The sequence below is a fragment of the Plasmodium brasilianum genome, chromosome 12, assembly GCF_023973825.1.
Source record: "Plasmodium brasilianum strain Bolivian I chromosome 12, whole genome shotgun sequence".
NCBI lineage: Eukaryota > Apicomplexa > Aconoidasida > Haemosporida > Plasmodiidae > Plasmodium > Plasmodium brasilianum.
In genome coordinates this window covers 1,373,404-1,398,318 of record NC_090125.1, presented here as the reverse complement: position 1 = coordinate 1,398,318, position 24,915 = coordinate 1,373,404, and the positions used below count along the sequence as shown (strand labels likewise).

The 24,915-nt window shown below is 31.7% G+C and overlaps 5 protein-coding genes across 5 annotated transcripts; 2 read left to right on the top strand and 3 right to left on the bottom strand.

Moving 5' to 3' along the window:
- Positions 1 to 1,381: 1,381 nt before the first annotated feature.
- MKS88_004281 (transcriptional regulatory protein sir2a) lies at positions 1,382 to 2,182 on the top strand (the record flags this gene model as incomplete). The annotated part of the gene is made up of 1 exon (XM_067217443.1): positions 1,382 to 2,182. The coding sequence occupies one exon, from the start codon at positions 1,382 to 1,384 to the stop codon at positions 2,180 to 2,182; it is 801 nt and encodes a 266-aa protein (XP_067071871.1).
- Positions 2,183 to 2,980: 798 nt separating this feature from the next.
- On the bottom strand, positions 2,981 to 4,144 carry MKS88_004280 (PUB domain-containing protein; the record flags this gene model as incomplete). The annotated part of the gene is made up of 1 exon (XM_067217442.1): positions 2,981 to 4,144. The coding sequence occupies one exon, from the start codon at positions 4,142 to 4,144 to the stop codon at positions 2,981 to 2,983; it is 1,164 nt and encodes a 387-aa protein (XP_067071870.1).
- Positions 4,145 to 5,649: 1,505 nt separating this feature from the next.
- MKS88_004279 (DNA-directed RNA polymerase III subunit RPC1) lies at positions 5,650 to 13,508 on the bottom strand (the record flags this gene model as incomplete). The annotated part of the gene is made up of 5 exons (XM_067217441.1): positions 5,650 to 5,707; positions 5,821 to 6,066; positions 6,245 to 6,366; positions 6,678 to 7,684; positions 8,336 to 13,508. 5 exons carry the CDS (start codon positions 13,506 to 13,508, stop codon positions 5,650 to 5,652), a joined length of 6,606 nt encoding a protein of 2,201 aa, XP_067071869.1.
- Positions 13,509 to 15,975: 2,467 nt separating this feature from the next.
- Positions 15,976 to 16,284, top strand: MKS88_004278 (uncharacterized protein; the record flags this gene model as incomplete). The annotated part of the gene is made up of 1 exon (XM_067217440.1): positions 15,976 to 16,284. The coding sequence occupies one exon, from the start codon at positions 15,976 to 15,978 to the stop codon at positions 16,282 to 16,284; it is 309 nt and encodes a 102-aa protein (XP_067071868.1).
- A 70-nt stretch (positions 16,285 to 16,354) lies between these two features.
- MKS88_004277 (myosin F) lies at positions 16,355 to 23,526 on the bottom strand (the record flags this gene model as incomplete). Its single annotated transcript, XM_067217439.1, has 4 exons — positions 16,355 to 16,453; positions 16,642 to 22,796; positions 23,119 to 23,230; positions 23,467 to 23,526. The coding sequence occupies 4 exons, from the start codon at positions 23,524 to 23,526 to the stop codon at positions 16,355 to 16,357; spliced, it is 6,426 nt and encodes a 2,141-aa protein (XP_067071867.1).
- Between the last annotated feature and the right edge of the window lie 1,389 nt (positions 23,527 to 24,915).

The window sequence follows — 24,915 nt, the reverse complement described above, 5'->3', positions numbered from 1 at the left end:
AGATGTTTTGTGTGTAAATGAGTACTCTTTTACGTTATTAATATTTATTTATCCTTAAAAATACAAATTTTCGTATACAGAAAATATGTAGAATAATAAAATATACTATATATTACATGGTTCAAAAAGAAATAAGAAATATAAAAATTTTTCATTTTTTTTTTTTTTTTTCTTATTTCCGTTTTGCATATCTTGCTATTTACGAATATTTGCCCATTTGTTATTTAAATAAATTTAATCTTGTTTGCTAATTTTTTTTTGTTTATTTTTGTTGTCCTAGAAATTTCCGTGAATAAATATTATTATATGTTCATATTTTCGTTATTAACATGTAAGGCGAAAAGATAAAATGTACTAAAAATTGTAAGGAAAAAAAAAAAAAAATGAATATAATGAACTAAACAAATTTCATGAACATGTTGAATTTAACGATTGGAAAGGACTTAACACATTTTCTGAATAATATTTAACTTTTTTTTCATGAACATGCAATAAAATTTTAAGAGAGTTGAAAAAAAAGGTATTCCTTTTTGAGTACTGGTAATGAGTTCCTTTTTTTTTATTTTTACTTTTCAACATGCTGACATGTTAATGTATTTATAATATATATACCTATATGGTAAATTTAGCACAAAATAAAAATATTCTTTGCACATTCAGGTATTTAAATAATACAAGGTTTTTCAATGAAAATGTTGCAGAGGTTAAAAAAAAAAAAAATTAAATCATTTTGTCATTAATAAAAAAAAATTATAATTACAATTATACATTAACCATTTTGTATAAACAACATGTTCGCATTTTAACATATAATATATGGTACACTGTGTCAAGTGAAGGTGTATAAAAATTCTGACTGAGCAATATTTTTATTTAAAAAAATTTTTTTTTTTTAACTTGGTAATTCTTCAGCTTGTTAATGAACATTTTGCATGTTCCTCTTTTCTTTTTCTGCTTCGTATGATTTTTTAAAAAAGTGAAACTAAATGATTTTTAATATAAGGCACGTGTTACGTATAAATACATATACACATATGTTGCGTAAGTTGATGTGCGCCTAGAACGAATCAAATAATAGCGAATGATAAAATAAAAACGAACGGTAGAGTAAAAACGAATGAGAAAATAAAAACGAACTATAAAGGAAAAACCACGAAAAAGGAAAAAAGCTCCTCCACAGTTATACGAACACAATATGTAATGTATACATCCAGGGTGTGCAACACACACACACACACACACACACACGTTTTTGCTACAAATTCTGGGAAGCCAGTTTAACAAGGGCCCTCGAGCAAAGACATAAAAGAAAAATAAAGCATATCACAGAGTACCATAGCATAACACAAGGTAGTTAAACACAGCACAAAGTAGCAAAACGATGGGAAACTTAATGATATCAACTTTAAAAAATGACACCAAAAATATAACTCTGGAAGAGCTAGCCGAGATAATAAAAAACTGCAAATACATAGTCGCATTAACGGGGTCAGGTACGTCTGCCGAAAGTAATATACCAAGTTTTCGTGGATCGAACAATTCCATATGGAGTAAATATGACCCTAAAATATATGGAACAATTTGGGGATTTTGGAAATATCCTGAAAAAATATGGGAAGTAATAAGAGATATATCATCAGATTATGAAATAGAAATAAATCAAGGGCATATAGCTTTATCAAAATTAGAAAATCTAGGATATTTGAAATCAGTGATTACACAAAATATTGATGGTTTACATGAAGAAAGTGGGAACACAAAAGTAATTCCCTTGCATGGTAATGTTTTTGAAGCTTTGTGCTGTACATGTAATAAAACGGTAAAATTAAATAAAATCATGTTACAGAAAACATCTCATTTTATGCATCAGTTACCACCTGAATGTCCATGTGGTGGAATATTTAAACCAAACATCGTTTTATTTGGGGAAGTTATATCAAACAGTCTTTTAAAAAAAGCTGAACAAGAAATAATGCAATGTGATTTACTTTTAGTTATTGGGACCTCTTCCACAGTGTCCACAGCTACCAATTTATGCTATTTCGCTAGCAAAAAAAAAAAAAAAATTGTTGAAATTAATATATCAAAAACGTATATTACAAATAAAATGACAGATTATCATGTGTGTGCAAAGTTCAGTGAGCTGATAAAAGTGTCCAATATATTGAATAGTGGGAAATAAATTTGTCAAAATGTTTTGCAAAAATGGGGGAAGTACGCGGGGGGAGAGATGCCTATCCTTCTCTGTGTATATGTGGCTGTGTGTATATGAGGCTGTGTGTATATGAGGTTATGTGTATATGAGGTTATGTGTATATGAGGCTATGTGTATATGAGGCTATGTGTATATGAGGTTATGTGTATATGAGGTTATGTGTATATGAGGTTATGTGTATATGAGGATATGTGTATATGAGGCTATATGTATATATGCTCATATGTATGTGAGGCTATACGTATATATGCCCATGTGTATGTGAGGCTATACGTATATATGCTCATATGTATGTGAGGCTATACGTATATATGCCCATGTGTATGTGAGGCTATACGTATATATGCCCATGTGTATGTGAGGCTATACGTATATATGCCCACATGTATATGTGTCTATATATGAAGATGGGGCGGGGGGAATGCACTTCCCTGCTTAATTTGTCCAATTTATTTCAAAGCTTGTCCCCCCAAAAATCTTCGCATTTTGTTCATGCATGTTGAGGAAAACTATCTCATTTTTTTATTTCCACAATTTATTCGCTTTTTATGTACACCATATTTTCCCATTTTTTTCACTCATCAACTTTTCCTCTTTTTACTTCGAATTCGTCAATTGTATATTCCTCCTTTTCCAACTGCTCAATTCCCTACTTCTCTCTTTTTTTTTTTTTTTTTTTTTTTTTTTGCAAATATAAGGAACACTCCACGCAGCTCTTCCCCTCGTCCGATAAACTATAACCCCAGTTTGAAACCACTTAACTTTTTACATATCTTCCCCTTGAAAATTATTTTCGAATTTTTCCTTCAAAAATAAAAAAACAGATTTGACTTTTTCATCATCTGGTATATCTGAATATTTATTAATGTGTCTAAAGAAAGTGCACAAAATATTTATAGACAATTGAATATTGTCAAACCACTTTTTCCATTTTGTATAATCAGTAGCTATGTTTGGCTCTTCAAGATATATGTAAATATTTTCTTCATTAATTTCTCTGTTTATTTTTTTTAAAACATAATCTATATCATGCGATCTTTTAAGACTATATCCTATAAGTATGAACACAAATAATGTACCTTTTTTTGACAAAATGTTATGTTGAAAAGTTTTATTCATAAGATTTATTAGTTTTAGTTGTTCGTTGTCTATGTTTCTCACTAATTGTTCTAAATATTCGATGATGTTTTTTACTGCTTCCTTAAAAAGGTGGAACTCGTTGTTTTTGTATATCAGGTATAAGCAGTCGATGAGGTGCACACAGTTGAAGGGATTTCCTCCGTTATTGACTGTATCGCTACTAAACTTGTTTTTATCTGAGGGTACACCCAGCTGCGAATATATGTAGTTTATGGCTTCTTCCCTGTCACATGCACTGCATATTTCTTCATACAGGAAATAGCATTTTTGTCGTATTAATTCCTTGATTGTTTCCATTTGGTTTGTTCTCTTTTCATATTGTTCCTCCTTTCCTTTTATGAATTTTAATTTTTCTTGGTTTCTTAATTGTATTTCTTGTTCCTCTAGTTTTGTTTTAATTCTACCCCTGTTAAGCAGTTCTTCTTCATACTCTTTTTTTACCTGTTCTTGTAATAACTTCTTTTCAATAATTTTATTTTTTTCGATTTCATAATTTTCCTTAAATACGGTTAATTCTTCTTCATAGATGGTATATAATGTATCATATCTTTCTAATAATAGATCAACATTTTTAATCATTTTTTCACCATAAATTTTTTTTTCCTCTTGTGTTTCATTCCTTCGTAGTCTTATACGCGTAATAACAGGTTGCACTTTTTTTAATTTCTCTTCCAGTTCGTAATATAAACTAAGTTTATTATACACTTGGTCTTCCTTAGCATTTAGAAGTTCACTGCAAATATTTTTCATTTCCTCGATGGAAGTTATCGCAGTTTTGTAGTCGGTCATGTTTTTATATCCTAATTTTACACAGGAAAAAGGAGCTGATATTGCCGGTTAGGAAGGGGGGATATGCATTCATCAACACGTAACGTTTTCATGTACGTGACTGATACAGTGTCCTTTATGAATAGCTATTTTAAAAATAGTAAAAAAAAAAAAAGGCGTTTTACAATTAGCATAACTGGAAACTGCATGGAAGTTGTACTCCATGTTGTTGCTATTTTTGCTCTAAAGGACAAACGGGATGTGTATCGCTCTTAGCAAAAAATAAAATAAAACAAAATAAAACAAAATAAAACAAAATAAAACAAAATAAAACAAAATAAAACAAAATAAAACAAAATAAAACAAAATAAAATAAAACAAAATAAAATAAAATAAAATAAAACAAAATAAAATAAAATAAAATAAAATAAAGAAGGAAAGAATTAAATAAAACAAGGAATGAAGTAAAAAAAAATACACAAGGTATGCCAAAAAAATGCAAGGCGAATTTTATTTTAATTTATTCATTTTATTTTATTCATTTTATTTTATTCATTTTATTTTAAACATTTGATGTTATTCATTTGATGTTATTCATTTTATTTTATTCAATTTTATTTTATTTATATAATTTTTTTTTTTTTTTTTGCTTTTTTTCTTTTTTTCTTTTTCGTTTTAAGGAAGTTTTAAAGCTTTTACGCTCTCCAAAAAAAGTCCAATTCGTATAGTTCATCGCTGCAGTGACAACGGGAAACTTCAATTACTCAGCATATACACATTTGAAGAGAGGAACAAAAAAGAGAACATTCGTTTTTTTGAAAAACTTATAAAACATTTTAACTCTGAATTTATGTGCTACAATTAGCTGGCAGTCAAAAAGAGAGTAAAATGGAGAATGGGGCAAGTGAAAAATGGAGCATATAAAATATAAAGCCAAGTGAAAAGTAAAAACAAGAACAAGAAAAAGAACAAGAACAAGAACAAAAGTAAAAGCGTTGGTGACGATACGAATTTAATAACTACTTTATGCTTTATGCTGTATTACGTGAGAAAAAAAAAAAAAAAAAAGACGAAAAATTTTCAAAAAATTTCATCGGCTTTTTATGGTGTCCATACAACTTGCACTTTTTTTACCGTCTCACTTTTGTACTGTTACTGCTGTTACGATACAAATATGAATGTGTATATTATGCATGTATGTACGTGCGTTGGGGCAGAGCATAAAATACTACTTAACGGTCAATAGCATTTTTGAAAAGTACTACATTAAGGGAAAAAAAAAATTAGTTACTTTTCATGTTCACACATATACTTCAAAACAAAATAAAACATGACAATAAACAAAAAAAAAAAAGAAAAAGAAAAAGGAAAAGGAAAAGAAAAAAACAATATGGTATATATGGTATGCATAATGCCTATAACATCATTTGTTTAAATTCAAAAAAAAAAAAAATACATGTATACATGAGTGAAACATATCATGCATAACATGGGTACGTATAATTTGGCAATATAACATATCCTTGCTATCTTGTTTCTCTTGCAGCCCGTTCAAGTAGAGTAAGGTTTTTCCGTTCCTTATTGCTGAGAAAGGAAAAACGTGTACACATGTATATATATATGTTGCATGCATATGTAAACAGGTGCGTATATATATGCATGTATATGTCGGTTTGTGTGTACATATGTATGCTCACGTTGAAACAACGCTACATTTATAGGATACTAACAATTTGTAGTTGTAAAGGAGTTGAAAGGATCCTGTTCCGATGGGTATATTTTTTCCAACTATTATACTCTCACTGATGTTATTAATTTCATCAATATTTTTAAAGAAAGACGAAACGAATAAATGCTCATTGGTTTCTTCAAATGATGCAAGCATTAATGTGCTCTGTCGAGCCTTCTGTATGCCGAACCGGTTTATACCTAGAATATCCCCCCTGTGTTGGTAGTAATGCAACGAAAAAAAAAAGGTAAACGCATTGGAGGCATGTACAAAAATGAAGAATAATGTATGATGTAATTATGCATACCTACATACACAATTAGAATTAGCACAGGACGGATGCATGGAAAAAAAAAAAAAAAAAATAATATAATAAAAAAGTGTGTACTAACGTGAACGCCATTATATCCGCTAAGAGCATTATGTGTCGAATGTCAATGTCTATGCTGTATGCCTCAACGCATTTTTTTATTTCATTTATGATAGTCACTCTGGCTGCTTCTATGCCTAGGACCTGTTAAGGGAGGAAACGACGGAAGCATGTGTAAGCAGAAACCACACAGAAACAGATACACACATATATAAATATATACACATTTTACGCCTGTATGTGGGCGCTGGTGCGTATGTACCCCCACACGCAGTTCCCAAACACTTGCGTTAAAATGAATACCTGGAAAACGTTTATCACGTGGTTCGATATGATGTGTTTAAAGTCGACTCCCTCCAAACCCAAAACATAATTTAAGGAATTTCCTTCCACCAAGATAGAATAAATGATTTTTTTTTTTTTTTTTTTTTTTTTTCATTTTCTCGAGTATTTACCCCTCCATTTTCATCTGCACATATTTCTATATGTTTATCAGAATCTTCGTCATATAACTCAATTTTATCATTTCTTATATCGTTAATCTCAATTTCATCAAAATTCAAGGAGTCTATGTTAATACTGTCTAGGTTTACTTTGTTATCTTTCTTTTCTTTCTTTTTTTTCTTTTGTTTTTGCATTTCTCTTTTTATATTGCTTTGCATTATTTTGGTGCTAAAATTTTCCATAATGTTTTCTAGTTTTACCATTTCTTTCGCATTTTGCGCATTTTCAATGTCTCCTTTTCTATCAATCTGTTTATCGTGTGCATCTGATCCGGATTTGAGTTCTAATCCTGGTTCTTTCTTTATGTAAGTACTTACGTCATTCTCTTCCATCCCAGCTGTACATCTGTCTCTCTTCATATTATCGTCAATTGCTTTGTTGTGTGTATCGTTATTCTTATTTGCGTCATTCCACTTGTTCCTTTCCGCATCACTCCCTGTGCTACTGGCCACTTCACTGTCGGTTACTTCCACTTCCTCTTTCTTTATAATGCACCTCTTAATATCTTTATTTCCATAAATTAACAGGTCTAGTAATCCCCTTTTCAATGATTCCAATTGGAAGAAGAGAAAATCATCATTTTTGAGTGATATGTGTAATTTAAATTTGTTGACAGCTTCTATACATATTTTATTAATTTTAATTTTGTTAATATGACTTTGTTTTAGTATAATATCTCTAATATTGTAAGATGTAATATTTAAAAAAAGTTTTTGCATTAATTCTTTATTAAATTTAATGCACAGAAATATACCTCTACTAGTATAATCTTCCTTGATATATTCACATACATCTCTTATTGTTGTCTTTTCTAATTTTGATTTTATCATTAAAGCGAAATTGTAATTGTCCTTTACTTCTAAGGGAATATTCAATATAGGTGTCTGGATGATACTCGACGCGTTGATTATTTCCTTAATTCGTGGAACTCCTAGGGTTACGTTCATGCTAGCCACACCTGGGGAAAGACAAGACACAATGGAATAAAAACAAAAATAAATAAATAAAAAATAATATAGTATAATATAATATAACGCAGCATATTACACTACAACACGGTACATTACACTGCAACACGGTACATTACACTGCAACACGGTACATTACACTGCAACACGGTACATTACATTGCAACACGGTACATTACATCGCATTACTATCAATATATAATATAAAAAAAAAAAAAATTAGCCCCTGCATATAAGGAAGTGTTTACAAGCAGCTGCTTGGAAAGCTTCATTACTTAACCGTTAGCATTCACCAACATCGACCTCTAAAAGACTCGTAGATTTTTTACAGCGCTGGTGCTTGTCCAGTTAGGCATGTATTTTGCGTGTGTGCATAAGAGGCGTGTGTGCATAAGAGGCGTGTGTGCATAAGAGGCGTGTGTGCATAAGAGGCGTGTGTGCATAAGAGGCGTGTGTGCATAAGAGGCGTGTGTGCATAAGAGGCGTGTGTGCATAAGAAACGTGTGTGCATAAGAAACGTGTGTGCATAAGAAACGTGTGTGCATAAGAAACGTGTGTGCATATAAAGCATGTGTACATAAGAAACGTGTGTGCTCATATGCAGCCTGGGGGTGAATATGCCTCAGTGTGCAGGGTCGTACCGGCAAAGTGAAACGTTTTGAGGGTCATCTGTGTGCCTGGCTCTCCTATGGACTGGGCGGAAATAGAGCCCACTGCATCACCTGGTGCAGATATGTACTTGAAGTATTTATATATATTGAAAAAGACAAAGAGATACAACTGCTTTAAATTTATAAAAGAGTAATCATAGATCATGTAACGGTAGGATATGTCATATGTATTATTTAAGAAATCATAATAATCCTTAAATCTTATTAATGCAAACCCTTTTTTATATTTGAGGTATTTATAAATATTGATAGCTTTTACAAAAAGCCATTTTTTTATTTCTTCAATGTATATTTTCATATTTCGAGTATTTTTTTGATGCGTTGGCTTCTCTTCTTTAGATATATGTGTATGAATAAAAATATTTGACGGAACAATTTCTGTTAAATAGTTTATTAAGAATTCTGTCCATTTTACTATTTCGTACGGGAATAAAATAAAATGCTGTTTCAAATTTTCTACATGCTCAAATACACTTACAAATGCTATTATATTCTTTATCATCTGTTTATAGTATTTATTTTCATATAAAATCTCGTTTTCACTAACATCCTTTACTATATCTTTATAGCAGTGGTTATTACTATTATTATTACGCCTTCTCCTCAAATGATTACAGTCAAGAAACGTGTTTCCCCCTAACGAATGCTTGCTTTCTTTACATCCCTCATCAAGATGACTATTTCTCGTATGTATAATGCCAACTGGGGGGTCCAGACTAACGTAGTTTTGACGACCACTACTGCTACAGCTGCTTCCGCTTCTACTCCCGCTTCCATCACTCCTACCATGTGAGCTCTCCTTTTTGCACTTGATTGGGGGAGCACTATACCCATCGTTGCAGTTCTCATTCGTAGTATCATCAAACGACAAGTCATTGTCCAGACCCTCCTTATTCTCCTTCGCGTTCATTTTTATAAGCTTCTTTAGGAAGTCCGATTCGTCTAAAGAAGATGAAGACGAAGACAAAGACGAAGAACAGTAGTAATTGCCATCGTTCAACTTTTCTTTTATTATATCTATTTTTTCTTTTTCACTTTTATAAATATTATTAACAATTTCAATTTTCCTCCTAATGTTTTTACTCATCTTATTGTATTTGCTATCTATATATCTTTTTTCATAATCAGTTAAAATTAATTTTTTCTGGTCAACTAGTTTTTTTATTTCAATAATATTTCTGTATTCATTTACAAAAAATCCAATGTGTTCGTATCTCCGTGGAGGTAGGATACTGTTCATGTTGTACCACTTGTTTTCTTTTTCACTCCTATGTAAGTAACAACTACATTTTAAATCTTCATATCGTTTTATTTTATCTATCCTTCCATTATTCTCATCCTCACTTTCCATTTCCTCGTCTGTGTTTTTACTTTCTAAAAATGGGAAAAAATCGGCTTCATTTTGTTTTAACTGGAATTTACTACTACTGTCCTTTCTTAACCCCCTACAGTTTGTTTGATCTCCCAACAAATGATCTAAGCTGGTTTTATTGGAAGGACTATCCAAAACGTTCATTTTATTTTGCTTAATTTTACTCTTCTTCTCTCCTTGAGCGCCTCTTAATAGTGACTTCTTTTCTCCCTCTTTATCTTCTCCACTTGATTCTGTTCCCACTTTGTCATTTATTTTTGTACTTGTTGGATGTACGGACATAAATTCGTCATAGTTACCCTCCTTCTGGGGTACCTTCACCTCCTCCTTATCTTCCTCATGTTCTTCTCCTTCCCTCAATGCACACTTATCGCATTGTTCACGTCTATCATATTCATCCATTATTTTTTTAGTCATGTACTTGTCGTGCTGTAACGGTATAATTGTATCACTTTGTCCAATTATTTTTAAAGAAAGTCTTTTCATTATTTCGCGCAGGATAAACGAGAACGGTGCGCATTCATCCGGTTGGTTATCCGAAGTGTTCTCCACTTGGTTTCCTCCACCTCTGTCTGCACCCACTATTCTGCACGTGGGGGGTGCTCCACTAGTGCTGCGGCTACAACAACAACTACTACTACTACTACCACTACATCTACTACTGTTCGGGCTTTCCAGAGCCGCTTGATTCTCCCCCTCAATCTGTTGCGTCTGCTTCGGCGTTTGATAGGGGATGCTAATAATGCCCATTTTTCCCTGGCCGATCATCTGAGCGCTGTGCAAGCTTCCCTTAAAGGAGAGAAGCTTGTGGCTTGAGGATATGGAAATGATATGGTGGAAAATTTTGTCAAACTGATCCGCGTACGTATTATTGTTATCGACAAAGGAGGGATTCAGCGCATCATCTCCATAGATAAACTGTATTATCTGTTTATCACAGGATCTAACAGAGTAGTCATAATGGATTGAAAGATCTTCTAAAGCTTTCATTAATCTTCTTTGCATGTACCCAGTTTCGGCAGTCTTCACAGCAGTGTCGACTAATCCTTCTCTACCAGACATGGTATGAAAAAAGAATTCGGTTGGATTGAGTCCAGTATAGAAAGAATTTTGAACAAATCCTCTACTTTCAGAATCTTTACAATGAAAATGAAAATGGGGTAATGTTCTATTAATAAATCCATTTTGTATTCTTTGACCAGCTACATTTTGTTGTCCAACACACGCTATCATTTGTGCAATATTAATTAGAGCTCCCTTAGCTCCAGAGTTGAACATAATTAGTGGTTTATTTAAATGATGTAAATACTGATTACATGTTTTTCCTGCATCATTTCTTAAATCATCTAATATATTTTTTACCTTAATTTCTAACGTTTCTTGTAAAGTACATCCTGGTTGTATTTGCATTTTCTTTTCATTATAGGATATAATTTCTTTATTAACCATATCATAACCTTTAAGTAATAAATCTTTTTTCTTTTCTGTTAATGTAGTGGATGGAGTAACATCATCTATTCCAATGGTCATACCTTTATTTGAAAAGTATCTACTAGTTAGTTTAGAAAATCTGTTCATAATTTTTACCGCAACATGCGATGAATTATGATGAATTAAATAATAGAATAGACCATATTTTGATGACCCTAATACTTTTTTCCCAAGCGAACCACAAACTAGTTCAGATTTATAAAAACAAACATATGAATCATTTAAGCATAAATATTTTAAATCTCCATTTTTAGATGAATATTCTCTTTCTTTTAATTCAAAATTTATTATAGTATTTTCTTTTCTATTAGGTTTAATTAAAACACTAATTAATTGCTTACCTGTCCATAATTCCTTAGGTTTTAATATTGCCGGTACAGGTAATTCTATATGAACTTTTCCATCGGAGAAATAACAGCATAATAAACAAAAAGTATCTCTATCAATAAATGTATCCTTATTAGTAATAATATAAGATGCAGATAAAAAATCTTGTGTTAATGCTATTATTACTTCTCCATTTTTTGGTGTTATTAAATTATGTTTCACATTCATTAGATATAATGCTTCTGCTCTTGCTTCTTCTGTTTGTGGTACATGTAAATTCATTTCATCTCCATCAAAATCTGCATTATATGGTGAACACACACATTCATTGAAACGAAAAGTTTTGTAATCCATTACTTTTGCCTTATGGCACATGATTGACATGCGGTGTAGAGACGGTTGCCTGTTGAACAAAACGATATCACCGTTGCATATATGCCTTTCCACTATATCCCCTATGCTCAGGTTATCTATTACGTACCTTTTATTCGCGTACTTCAGGCTTATTTTACTTGCGCTGATGCTTGGGCAGGCATTATCATTGGTACCAGCACTTCCGTTAACAATACCGCTCCTGTTGATGTACCTTTTTAGGGCGTCCAGAATTGCCGGGGTACTGCCGCTACCGGCCATACCCCCGTTGCTCATTGCTCTAAGACCAAAGCTAGTATTCTCAACATAATCCGCACTTTTCTGTTTCCTCTTTATGATATAGTTAGCACCAGGCCACATGTTTGCCCCATTTCTAATGAGCATTTTTAATTTTTCCATATTGTATTTATTTACAATTTCTGGATAGGTGAGTCTCATAGCAATAATTTTTGGTATAACAACTTCATCTATAGAAATATTAGGATCAGGAGATATAACAGTTCTACTTGAAAAATCTACTCTCTTACCCGATAGATTACATCTAAATCTACCTTCTTTTCCTTTGAGTCTTTGACATATACCTCTTCCTGGTTTTGAAATATTTTGTGTAGCTAAAAGCTGTGATACAGCTGGTGAATCACTGTTGATAAATCTGGTTAGCTGTAATTGTAAAAATTCAATATTTCCTAAAAATTGATTCGTCTGATACCCATTTAAACATTGATTATGAATAGTATTATTAAGTTGTGCTATTTCGGACAATATACATGTTAAGTCGTCTTCTGCTGTACCATGTTCATCTATAATTACAGAAGGGCGTATAGTATTTGGAGGTACTAGAAGTGCTGTAATGATTAGTTTTTCTGGTTTCTCAATATTTAATAATTTTACATGAAATGGATTTATATTACGAAATAATTTTAACACATATAAACTATTTAAATCTTCCTCTTTTATAATCATTTTACCATTTACTTTAACCTTTAATATATGTTTTAATTTCATAAATTGATCAAGACTCGGTTTTATTATCTTCTTAATTACTCCTTGTGGACTTCCACATTTATAACATCTATTTATTTTTTTGCATTCATTTAATATTCTTTTAAATAAATGTTTTTTAAAAAGTGAGTCATCTGTCTTTTTCCTTTTTAATTCTGAAAATATTTCAATCTTATCTAAGGGTAATAACAAATTTGAACACGTTTTACATATACAATATAGAATATGAATAATATACTTATAATATCCTATATGAAAAAATGGATAATTTAATTCAATATGTCCAAAATGACCTGAACAGTTAATAAATTTTCTATTACATGTTTCACATACTGAATTACTTTTATGTGCACCTAATTTTAAATCTAAAACACCATATGGATATGGAATACCACTATTACTTTTATACATTTCTCTATTCATAATTTTTACTTCCGAATATTTAATTATTTCTTCTTTACTCATTATTCCAAAGTGGATGCTCTTAATCTCACAGTTGTTCTTCACATCCTTCACGAAGCCCTTCTTCAAGCTGCTCGTCCGGATTACCTCCCTCAGCTCCTGCATGTCGACCTGCATCATGCCTCGGACAGACGCTATAAAGTTATGCGGAAGATCACCAGAAAATAATAGAAGCCTATTCGAATATAATAGACGCCTGATTAATTATGCTGGAATGTCGGAAGTTTAGATGCTTATCCCGTTGGAACTTCCAGTCCTCGCGTGCGCATACGTGCACGCTAGTAATATAAGCAAGTAACGTTTTCGTTTCCGCGCTAGACCAATACTGCTTCCTTCACGCAAGGGGGATGCGCCATATACCTACGCATCCGCGGCATACAAACCACTTCGTTCTGTTTTGTAGTTAATATGTATTAGTAGTATAAATCTCTCTCTCAAGCCTAATCCACAAAATTGACTCTAACTCATATATAGCTCTTCTTCTTTTTCTCCTTTACTCCGCCTTATTTATATTCAACGGATGGCGTCACGTATTGTTGCACCGTTTTTCATCAGCTATATCCTGCATGAGCGTAACTAGGAATATGCATATATATATATATATATATATATATATATATATATATATGTACAATCTTCTTTTTACCTTTCGCCTATTTTTTATGCCGAGATTTAAAAAAAAAAAAAAAAAAAAGTCCCTACGAGTTCTCCACTAATATGTCAAACACTCAATCAAATGTAGTAAAACTTAAAAACATTTTTTCTGAATTATATAATATTCTGCTTGAAAGTTTTGGGAAAAATTGAAACGGGGGCAGTATGTAAGTGCAGACCAATACCCCTACTATGTACTTGAGGAAACAAACGTATCTACATCAGTTTCCTACGTACAAGCGGTTTTCTCACAATCGTTTTGCGTACATGTCGCTTGCATATAAAATTATGTACGTAATCAGAATTATAGGACTATTTAAAAAAAAAAAAACAAATAATATATAAAAAATTTAGCCGCATATATATAACTGTAGTCGCTTTTTTGTTTTTAAAAAATATTTTTATTATGCATTGAATTGAGAATTCTCAATGGTACCTTTTGTATTACACTCTCGTACATAAATACATATATATATGTACATATTATGTACATTATTATAGGGAGAATTCTTTTTTTTTTTTTTCCCCCAATTTATTCATTGCATATACATATGTATATAAACAACGTTGCTATATATATTTCTATCCTGTGCGCATTTGTAGCATTGAACTAGGACGAGTTTTCAAAAAATCAACTTTTAATTTTGCTTTAACAAGTACTGATTTAATTCTACAAGAAAAAGGGGTAAACTATACATAACAACTTAGTTTAAAGCAAAAAAAAAAAAAAAAAAAATATGAAAAAATATATGAAAAAATATATGAAAAAATACATGAAAAATTGGCATTCGAGAATATACCACCTTTCTTGGGCGCTCTTGAATATAGAATTAATTAAATTTACTAAAGAGATTGGTATTATAAGAATAATAAAAAAAAAAAAAAAATAAAAAAAATATACCAGTTAATATATCCATTTGTAATATCCTTTTAGCTTATTTTTAAAACATCTAAAATTTTTGTAATTTCTGTAAATTTTTAAGGCCTCGAAAAATGAGTGAATGGATAGTGGTGCACAAAACTAAGTGCTTTTATCATCTCCTCTTTGCATTCACTTGACAAGAAGATAATTTTTTATGATAGCATTATGAGAGGGAAACCAAGGATGGGATTTATATACAATACAGTGCGTATAGTACAGTACTGTAATGTATAGCATACGACATAACATACGTAAATATATATCCATATATATATATATATATATATATATATATATATATATAATAGTACCAATATGTAATATAAAAAGATGTAATTGTAATGGTGTTCTTTTTTTCCTAGCATGTAATACAGCTCGTTCATTATGGTTAAAAAAGTCTAGAACTTGGAAAATATGGAATGTTACTTGTATACACTTGGCAGCCACTACTCGTAACCACTACTGGGGACTAGGTTACACTCGCTTCTACCTGCAGGTACCCATACCCATAAATTTTGGCCCATTTATGTGAAGTATGAAATATACTGTAAATATTATTATGTAAATATTATACTGTAAATATTATCAGGTAAATATTATCAGGTAAATATTATCATGTAAATATTATCAGGTAAATATTATCATGTAAATATTATCATGTAAATGTTATGTAAATATTATCATGTAAATATTATCATGTAAATATTATCATGTAAATATCATCATGTAAATATTATCATGTAAATATTATCATGTAAATATCATCAACCCGTTTGGCAGCAACTATACTACAGGGGAACGTCGATACATGAGCATTTACCCACATACGTGCGTACATATACATGTGCATATGTTTGTATGGGTGTATGTGTACATGAACAGGTGTGTACGGTTAGTGAATGTCCCTTTTTTATGATCAAGGGTTCGTTCTGTTTGAAGCTCAAAGACGAGTTTTCCGTACAAGGAACAAAAATGGAGTTGAAGGCAAAAAAGTAGTTAGAGACAAAAATGGAGTTAGAGACAAAAATGGAGTTAGAGACAAAAAATGAGTTAGAGACAAAAAAGGAGTTAGAGACAAAAAAGGAGTTAGAGACAAAAAAGGAGTTAGAGACAAAAAAGGAGTTAGAGACAAAAAAGGAGTTAGAGACAAAAAAGGAGTTAGAGACAAAAAAGGAGTTAGAGACAAAAAATGAGTTAGAGACAAAAAAGGAGTTAGAGACAAAAAATGAGTTAGAGACAAAAAAGGAGTTAGAGACAAAAAAGGAGTTAGAGACAAAAAATGAGTTAGAGACAAACAAAAAAGACGAACCCAAATGAGGTGCAAACATAAGAGCAAAAAATGAATAGACAAGAAAATATTGAATAAAAAGAAGGAATACCAATAGTATTACACAAAGGATCTCCTCCAAAAAACTATGTTTCCTTTTGAATCACCCGATACCATCAAAGTGTCGATGTCGTTTACCACAACGGTCATGACGGGTGCCTACAAGGAAGAAAAAAAAAAAAAAAAAAAAAAAAAAAAAGTAAAAATGAAAAAAGAAAAAAGAAAAAAATATAAATAGAAGATGAGAGAACAAAAGAAAAGCCCACTTGAACAGCTCATTATACTTAACATGTTGCATAGTGGCACTAGACAGATTTGCAATGTGAAGGTATACATGATCAACTGACCTTATGATGTTTTAAAAAGATAAGCTTGTAGTTGGACTGTGGGAGTAGAGAGCAGATGTAAATGTTTCCGTCCTCTGAACCCGACATAAACCAACCACCTCCAAATTTGGAATAGCAATTGCGTATGGGAAGTAGAGCATGGTTAATTCTAATTCTGTGTTTAACTGATAAGGTGGTGAGTACCCCTTTATTACCATATATACATTCAATAATACCAATATGATTATCACATGAGTTAACAATAATAGTGGGGTTAGTTTTAATTGTGTGATATCTAGGAATATATTTGATACAAGTTATTGGGGATAAGGAAAAAAGAAAACGAAATTTTATTTCAATTCGTTCATTATATATTACTTCTAATACATATATAGTACCATTTTTGGACCCAGCAAATATATTTAAACACGTATCGTCCATTTCTAGTGCTCTTATTTCACTCTCTAATTTAATTTTCTGATAAACCTGACCACTGTTTAGGTTTACAATTCGTAGTAGAGAAGTACAGTTGGAGCAGAGAAATATATCAAGATTTGTTGGAAATAATAAAACAGACAATGTAGCGGAGGAGTCAGAAAATACCTTTAATAAAAATCCTGTACATACTTCCCATATTTTTATTGTTCTATCAATAGATGATGATATTATTTTATCTTCACATAATGAAAAAACTAGACATGTTATTGCTTTTTTATGACCGCATAATTTTGATAACAATTGAGCTGATTCTTGGTTATCCTCAGCATAGACTGAGGAATCATTTTTCATTGGATCGCCTATCTCTTCTACACTTCGAAACTCTTCATTGATTTCGTTGCAGTTACTGCACTGGAGCGGATTGGAATAGCTATTACCGCGGTGGAGCGGATTGGAGTAGTCATTACTGCGATTGAGTGAACAGGTATATCTGTTACCACGATCGAGCGGACTGGTATAGCTGTTACCACGATTATGTAAATTGGTATGGTTATCTGCACCCATAACAATATTGCTGCTACCCTCCCCATTCGTGCATTCACTGTCGCTCTTCTTGAGCTTCTCCTCATTCGGGTGGAAGAAGTTACTGCTCATTTCTAACTTACTACGGAAGCATTTGTAAATGTATATTACTCCGTCTTTACAACCAACAGCTAATAAGGTATAATTCTTATTGGCAAAATCTTGGCCGATGAACAGATATGTAATGGGGACATTTCCCTTTAGTGTTATTTCATAAATAGGTTGTAGACCTTTTCCTAGTTCCGTGTTATACTTTTTATTGCTATATACATAATTATTTAGAGGCATCGATTCTCTTAACAGTTGTATATTTTGATTCTTCTTATTGCTATTGTTATGAATACCACAAAAAGCTTTTAACGTGTTAGCTACAGAGTACATATTATTTTTATGTAGAGCTAATTCCTCCTTTTTATTTTCGAAAAAAAGAGATGTATTGGTATCTGTTATATCAGGCAGGAAAGAAGATACTTCTCCTTCATAACTTGTTTCCACTTTTTTTTTGTTTACCCTGTTATTGTTGTAATGGATCAAGGAAGGGTTAATTACAATTTTCTTGTCATTTTGAGGGTTAAAGGGGTTATTTGGCTCAACATATACTTCATTTGCATTGTTAGTTGAATAGTGGTTTGCATACTCGTTCGCATAACTGTCAGCATACCCGTTTGCGCGGCCTCCCACATAGTCGTTCAGTATATCGTATATATCGAGCGCCTTTACATAATACGCATTGCACGTTTTTACTACTCTCAGAGCATATGCCACGTCAGTAGTATTAGGTTTTAAATTAATTTTTTCGTTGAATATATTTTCAAGCAAATACAATTTTGTTGTTTTCTTTAAATTAATAAGTGATACTTCTTGTAGAAGATGTAAAGCTGGACTAACGGATTCTTTCTTTGTAGAATCAAAGACTACTATAATACACATTGAATTTTTTACATAATTAAAAAGAGATTCATCTAAGTCTTTATTAGAACAATAACCACAATCAACGATTTTTATTTGTGTCTCCTTATGTGTAATTATATATGTATTATAAATAAAAGAATTCATATCTTCTCTTTGTTTCTTTTTGTTTTTCCTTAAAATGTTCAAGTTTATTTCATCTCCCAAACGTACAAAGAGATCTTCTAGTAAACTCGTCTTTCCAACACTCTTAGGCCCACACATGAGAATATCGGCCGTTGTGTTACTCTGTATATGGTTCTTACTTGTTCGATGATATAGATGCACATATTTCTCTTCACCACTGCAGTTTAAGAGAATCTTATCCAACGGAAGCCCATTCGCACCCCGACTGGCACTACGACTGTTACTTCCAATAACCCTGGGTTCACCAAGTCCGTTTTTGTATGCCACGGCATATGCTCCACTGCTCGGCTTACTCCCGCACAAATTGCGGTACACCATTCCAGGAATGCCGATATTTTTATCCTTGATATGTGAGAGCAAATTTAACAATTTATTGTAGCGATCGTTCAATAAATTATTTTTCTTCATATATTCCTTATTTTCTGATTCAAGCGCTTTAACCTTGCTTAGCAGGTTTGTCAGTTCGTCTTTACTTAACGCAGTGCTGTCCTTGGCACTCTTCAGTTCTGTAGCAAGTTTACCATGACGGCTACTGCTGCTGCTGCTCCTACCGGCACTCCTACTGCTATTCCTATTCCTACTGCTATTCCTATTCCTACTGCTATTCCTATCCCTACTGCTATTCCTATTCCTACTGCTATTCCTATCCCTACTGCTATTCCTATTCCTATTCTTATTCCTGTTTAATCTATTAGCACCATTTTGATCTGTACCTACCTGTACACCCCTCCTATCTGCAGCGCTAACCTTTGTGCACTCGCTTCGAGAAGGGCCTACTTCAGTCTTGTTATTTAATTCTTTACTGGATATATTCTGTACTTTTTGAAGCAAATCTTTAATAATTGATTCGTTGTTTTTATTTGTCCTTTCTAACGCTTCTACCTTTTTAGTCAGTGTGTCTATATTTGCTAACGCTTTTAGTAGTTTATTTTCTATTTCTAATTTTTCATTTTTTTCTGTTTTTAGTTGATTTATTAATATTTGATTTTTACTCAATAAGGATCCAACTTCCTTTGCTTCTTCTTTAAGCCTTCGTAATTGTTTCCTTGCTAGTATACCCTTCCATTTTAGCTGTATCATCTTAGTAGATCTTTTTAACTTCATATAATACATTCTTTCTTTGTACGTTTTCCACGTTGCTTGAATTTTACTAGCATAACAGTTTTGCTTATACGTTTTATAAAATCTCATAGTAAGGTATCTTCTTATATAAGATTGTATAAGTATAGCACACTTCCTTTTATGTAAATACTTCTTCCTAACGACATAACCATATATATGTAAACATATGAGCTCCTTGGCCTTTTTATTCCTCTCTTTCTCTTTTCTAATAACAATTAATATATTCCTAAACCATCTCTGTAGTACTACTACTTTGCTCCTCATTATACTGTACCTTTTCCTTTCCACATAACATTTATAATTCTTTTGAATGACTACTGCCTGTGCAAACCGGTAGTCACTTCTCATCGTTGACAAGATGTTGAACGCGTCGCTTTTGAAGAAGCACAAATTTTTCCCCACTGACCAGATGAACGCCGTTTCGTCGGTCTGCGGCTCGTTCTGCGGCTCGTTCTGCGGCTCGTTCTGCGGCTCGTTCAGCGGATCGTTCAACTTCTCATCCTGATGCCCCTCTCCTTGTTCTTGTTTACCACTGATGATACCCCCCTCCGCTAGCATATCCCCCTTGCTGGAATTTCCCTCCACACGTTTAGCTGTTACACTTGTATTCTTTCCCTTAATTGGTTTAGCCTTCTTGTTTGAGTATTTCAAGAAAAATTCATATTCATTTTGTTTTTCTCTTTTTATCTTTTTCAAGGATGTAATATACTCTTGTATGGGTCCAGTAGAAATCATTTTATTCAAAATAAATCTCGCTTTGTATGACCATGATTTTTCATTATATGCAGAAAATAACTCTTTATCGTTTTTACTTAAAAGAATTTTGTAATCATTTACACACTCTGCATGAGTCATACGAACCGGGTATCCAGCTCTACTAACTTTTATTGCTTGTAAGACTCCTCCATATTTCAATTGTTCATTAACGGATATACGATCAAATATATCTGGTAAGTTTTGTGAATTCGGTTTAATGCATCTAATAAAATGAGGATCCGTTTGTCGAATACGTATCATTAAAGAATTTAATTGTTCTTTGAATTCACTTGAGACAGTTACAAATTTTCTCTTATCCACATTTCGCCTTAAATATTTTTCAAAAAGCGATGATATATATTCATTCTTACTTTGCAATAATACATTCTGAACATCAGTTGATAATTGATCTTTGTTCTTTTCAACAAACCCTGCAGAATTATATTTGACTTCTCCTGCAAAATGGACTATGATAAAACTAAAACAATCCGTTTTAATAATTTTAAATCTCTTTGTATTAGAAATATGTTTTGTTATAATTTTACTACAAAAGGTTTTATCCTTACCTGATGGTATATGACATTCTTCATCTAACATACAAAATATGCCAAATGGTTTCGATTCTAAAATTTCAACACAGTCTTTATTATCTGGGAAGTCTAATGGGTCCCACTTTATTCCTTCTTGCATATATAATTTTTCTTCACATTTAAATATAAAATTATTAAAAAATAGCTGTAAACATTCATTTGTATAATTGATACATAATTGTTCAAATGAATTTACTGGAAAAGATTCAAATCCAAATATATCTAGAACTCCACAAAATAGATTCACATCATTTATAAAACCAATCGAATCATTTGTTCGCTCTACTACTTTTAAAAACAAACATCCATATATAGCTCTAGCTAATGCATCTCTTATATCATTTGCTATATTAGAATTTACAGGTTTTTTATAATGTTCATTATTTGCAATAATAGTTTTATAACATAAAGATTCTTTTAATTTCTCTTCATCTACATCTAAAAAAGATGCAGCCTTTTTTAAATCTTCATATGTAGAGTCCAAAATTGTTGATTCTTCCTTATTTTCATCATTATTAAATAAAATATTTCCTATGTAAAGAATACCTTCTAAAACTTTGAATATCTGATACTGTTCCTCCTTCTTTATACCTATCGTTTGCATAGCGTATATAGTCGATTCAAATTCCTCCAGTTCGTTCACCCCGTTAAGTTTGTACACGCTGGACTTGGTTAAGTAACGAAAGTTTGTGTGACTCCTAAAATCGCTCAAGTCGATTTTTAGCACTTTTATATTTTCTACTCCTTTGAACTTCTTCGTCGAGGGGAAGTGGTAGTAGTGACTACCATGGACACTGGGAAGACGAGTGCGAATGGTGTTTTCCGCTTCCTTCGCTTCGTCGTCTTCCTTCGTTTTTTCCACTTCCTTCTCGCTTCTTTCTTTGCTAGTTTCTTCCGCTTTTTCCCCTTCTGTCTCTTCCCCCCCGTGCGGACCCTGCCTAGCCCTTTGTGCAGCTGCACACAACTGGTAGAAGATGTGGTAGTTCCTTTCCCCCTCCTGTTGATCGCACACTCTAACTTTTTCTAATAGATAGGTTAAAATTTTAGCACCACATAACTTACCCTTTATATAACCCTTACTGTCTAAAGTGAATTGTAATTCTATGTATTTTCCAAAACGACTAGAATTATTATTTCTTAGAGTTTTAGCATTTCCAAAAGCTTCTAACAATGGATTACTTTCCAGAACTTGAGATTCAATTAATGATCTTTTTTTAATATCTGAACCTGCACATGCTAAAAATTTCATTACATATTTTGTTGATTCTGTTTTACCTGCTCCAGATTCTCCACTTATGAGTATAGTCTGTGATCTCCCATTATTACACATTCCTAGATAAGCACTATTAGATGTAGCAAATATATGTGGGGTTTTTGACTGTATTGGTTGTACATGTTTAGCTAGAACGTTGTCACTATATAAATTGTTTATTATCTTAAATGGATTCACAGCGATCAGTATGGGCCCTGTGAAGGTGTATATTTCATCAATGTCAAATCGCAGATTAAGGCTGTGTAGAATCGATGCTTCGTGTAGATGCGTTAACTTGGTCAGATCCGGTGGTGCGGATAGTCCGCTCGAATCGAATATGTCTGAGTGGGATATGGGAAGGGGAAAAGGAACAGATGAAAAAGAGAACAAGTGAACTGGTGCTGAGGTGAGTGCTCAAGCTGGCTCGTCCGCTACGTACACGAATGCATATATGTACGTACATCAATAATATAAAGAAGCGCACAGGGAAATGAGATAAAATCTGTCTACGTTTGTGAGCATATATGTATATTTAATTATTTATTTTATTTTATTTTTTTAAGCTTTTTCGTAAACTGTATCGTAGTATATTTACACTAGTCATCTTTTTCCTGCTTGAGACTTGCTCTACACACAGATACTGCAAAACATAGATGTACGAACCTAAGTTTCTAAGGTAGAACTCATCACTCTCCTTTAATTTAATAATTTCATCGTCTTCAGTCTTGACAACTATATCGTCGTCTTCTTTTATAATTTCAGCGCGAGCCCATACCTAAACAGTTAAGCCGTTACGCATGCATGAGGATATATATGTGCATATAAAAATAAATATATATATAAATATATATATATATATATATATGGATAAACACACGTTAACATATGCACACAAGTATCCATCCATACGTACATACACACACGCGCATACACATATCAATGTATATATTTGCATATTTACGTATGACCGCGTACATGCACGAAGCTTCGCTTGTAATGCTATTCGTTTACTTTGTTTTTATCTCTAATAAAAATTTTTGTGCCAATGACGCATTTGCTGGCAGCATCCATTAGATAGTATATTTTTACTAAGATTTGTTTTGACGAATTTTGTATTCACAAATGCTGCTTTGGTTGTCCTACTCAGGTTTGTCCCGTTTTGTTCTCCTGTGTACCGGTCAACTTTATGTAACTGTGTTCAACTCTGTTCTACCCTATGTAACTCTAGTATACTCTATTGAACTATATTATACTATTATTTATTTACTTATTTATTTATTTACTTATTTATTTATTTACTTATTTATTTATTTATTTATTTATTTATTTATTTTATTTTCCTCCTTTTTCCTCGCATCATTGAGAGGGAAAAAAAAAAAAAAAGAAAAAGATTCTACTGCGGAACTATTGAAAGGGCAGATAATGATATGATAAATTATATGCAAAAAAAAAAAAAATAAAATAAAAAATAAAACGAAGTAAAATAAAATACAAACAGGGAAAGGAGATCGAAAAGCTAGCTACACGTTAATATTATAACGAGCATTTTCAATTGAAACTAATTAAAATATACAATTTTTTAATTTAATTGTTCATATTTTTAATTGGCACCCCTTTAAAAATTTTCTACATGTAATGTAGAGCATGAATGAACTGTTGTACTTGTTAACTTGTTCGTTTTTTTCGGTGTAAACATAAGCATATGAATGTATGAATACATATTCATATATACATAAATAAAGACATATATGCATATATACATTTATACTTGCACATATATGTGTTTTGGATGTTTATATATGAACTTGCATATCCTGCACAAGTCAAGTCTAAAACAGAGTAATACGTTCTTAAATCCTCTTGTACATTTCTCTTCCCTTCCCTTTACATTTTTTTTTTTTTTTTTTTTTTTGAAATAACTAAAAAGTAAACGTGTTATAGTTACATGAGATAAAAAGGGATTACTTTGAGGAAAGTAAACTTACTGATACATACTCGTGTATATGTACTACTTAATAAGGGAAAAGAAATTAAATACATAACATATTGGCTGTAATAGCACGGAAAAAATGGGCTTCTACACATGCATGCATATATATATGTATGTATATGTGTATATTCATATGTGTATATTCATATGTGTATATTCATATGTGTATATTCATATGTGTATATTTATATGTATATGCTAACTGATTGAAAAAAAAAAAAGACAGAAAAAAAATATTAAATTAGATATAATATAATAAAACATAGTATAATGAAATGTAGTATAATAATATATATTATAATAAAATACAATATAATTAAATATAACGAAAAATAATTAAATACAATTATATAAGAAAGGAAGGGGCAAGGTATGAGAACAAAGAGAAATAAATGAACATAAGATATAAAAAAATATATAAAAGAACAAAAAAAAAAAAAAAAAATAAATAAATAAATACTAATACGGGT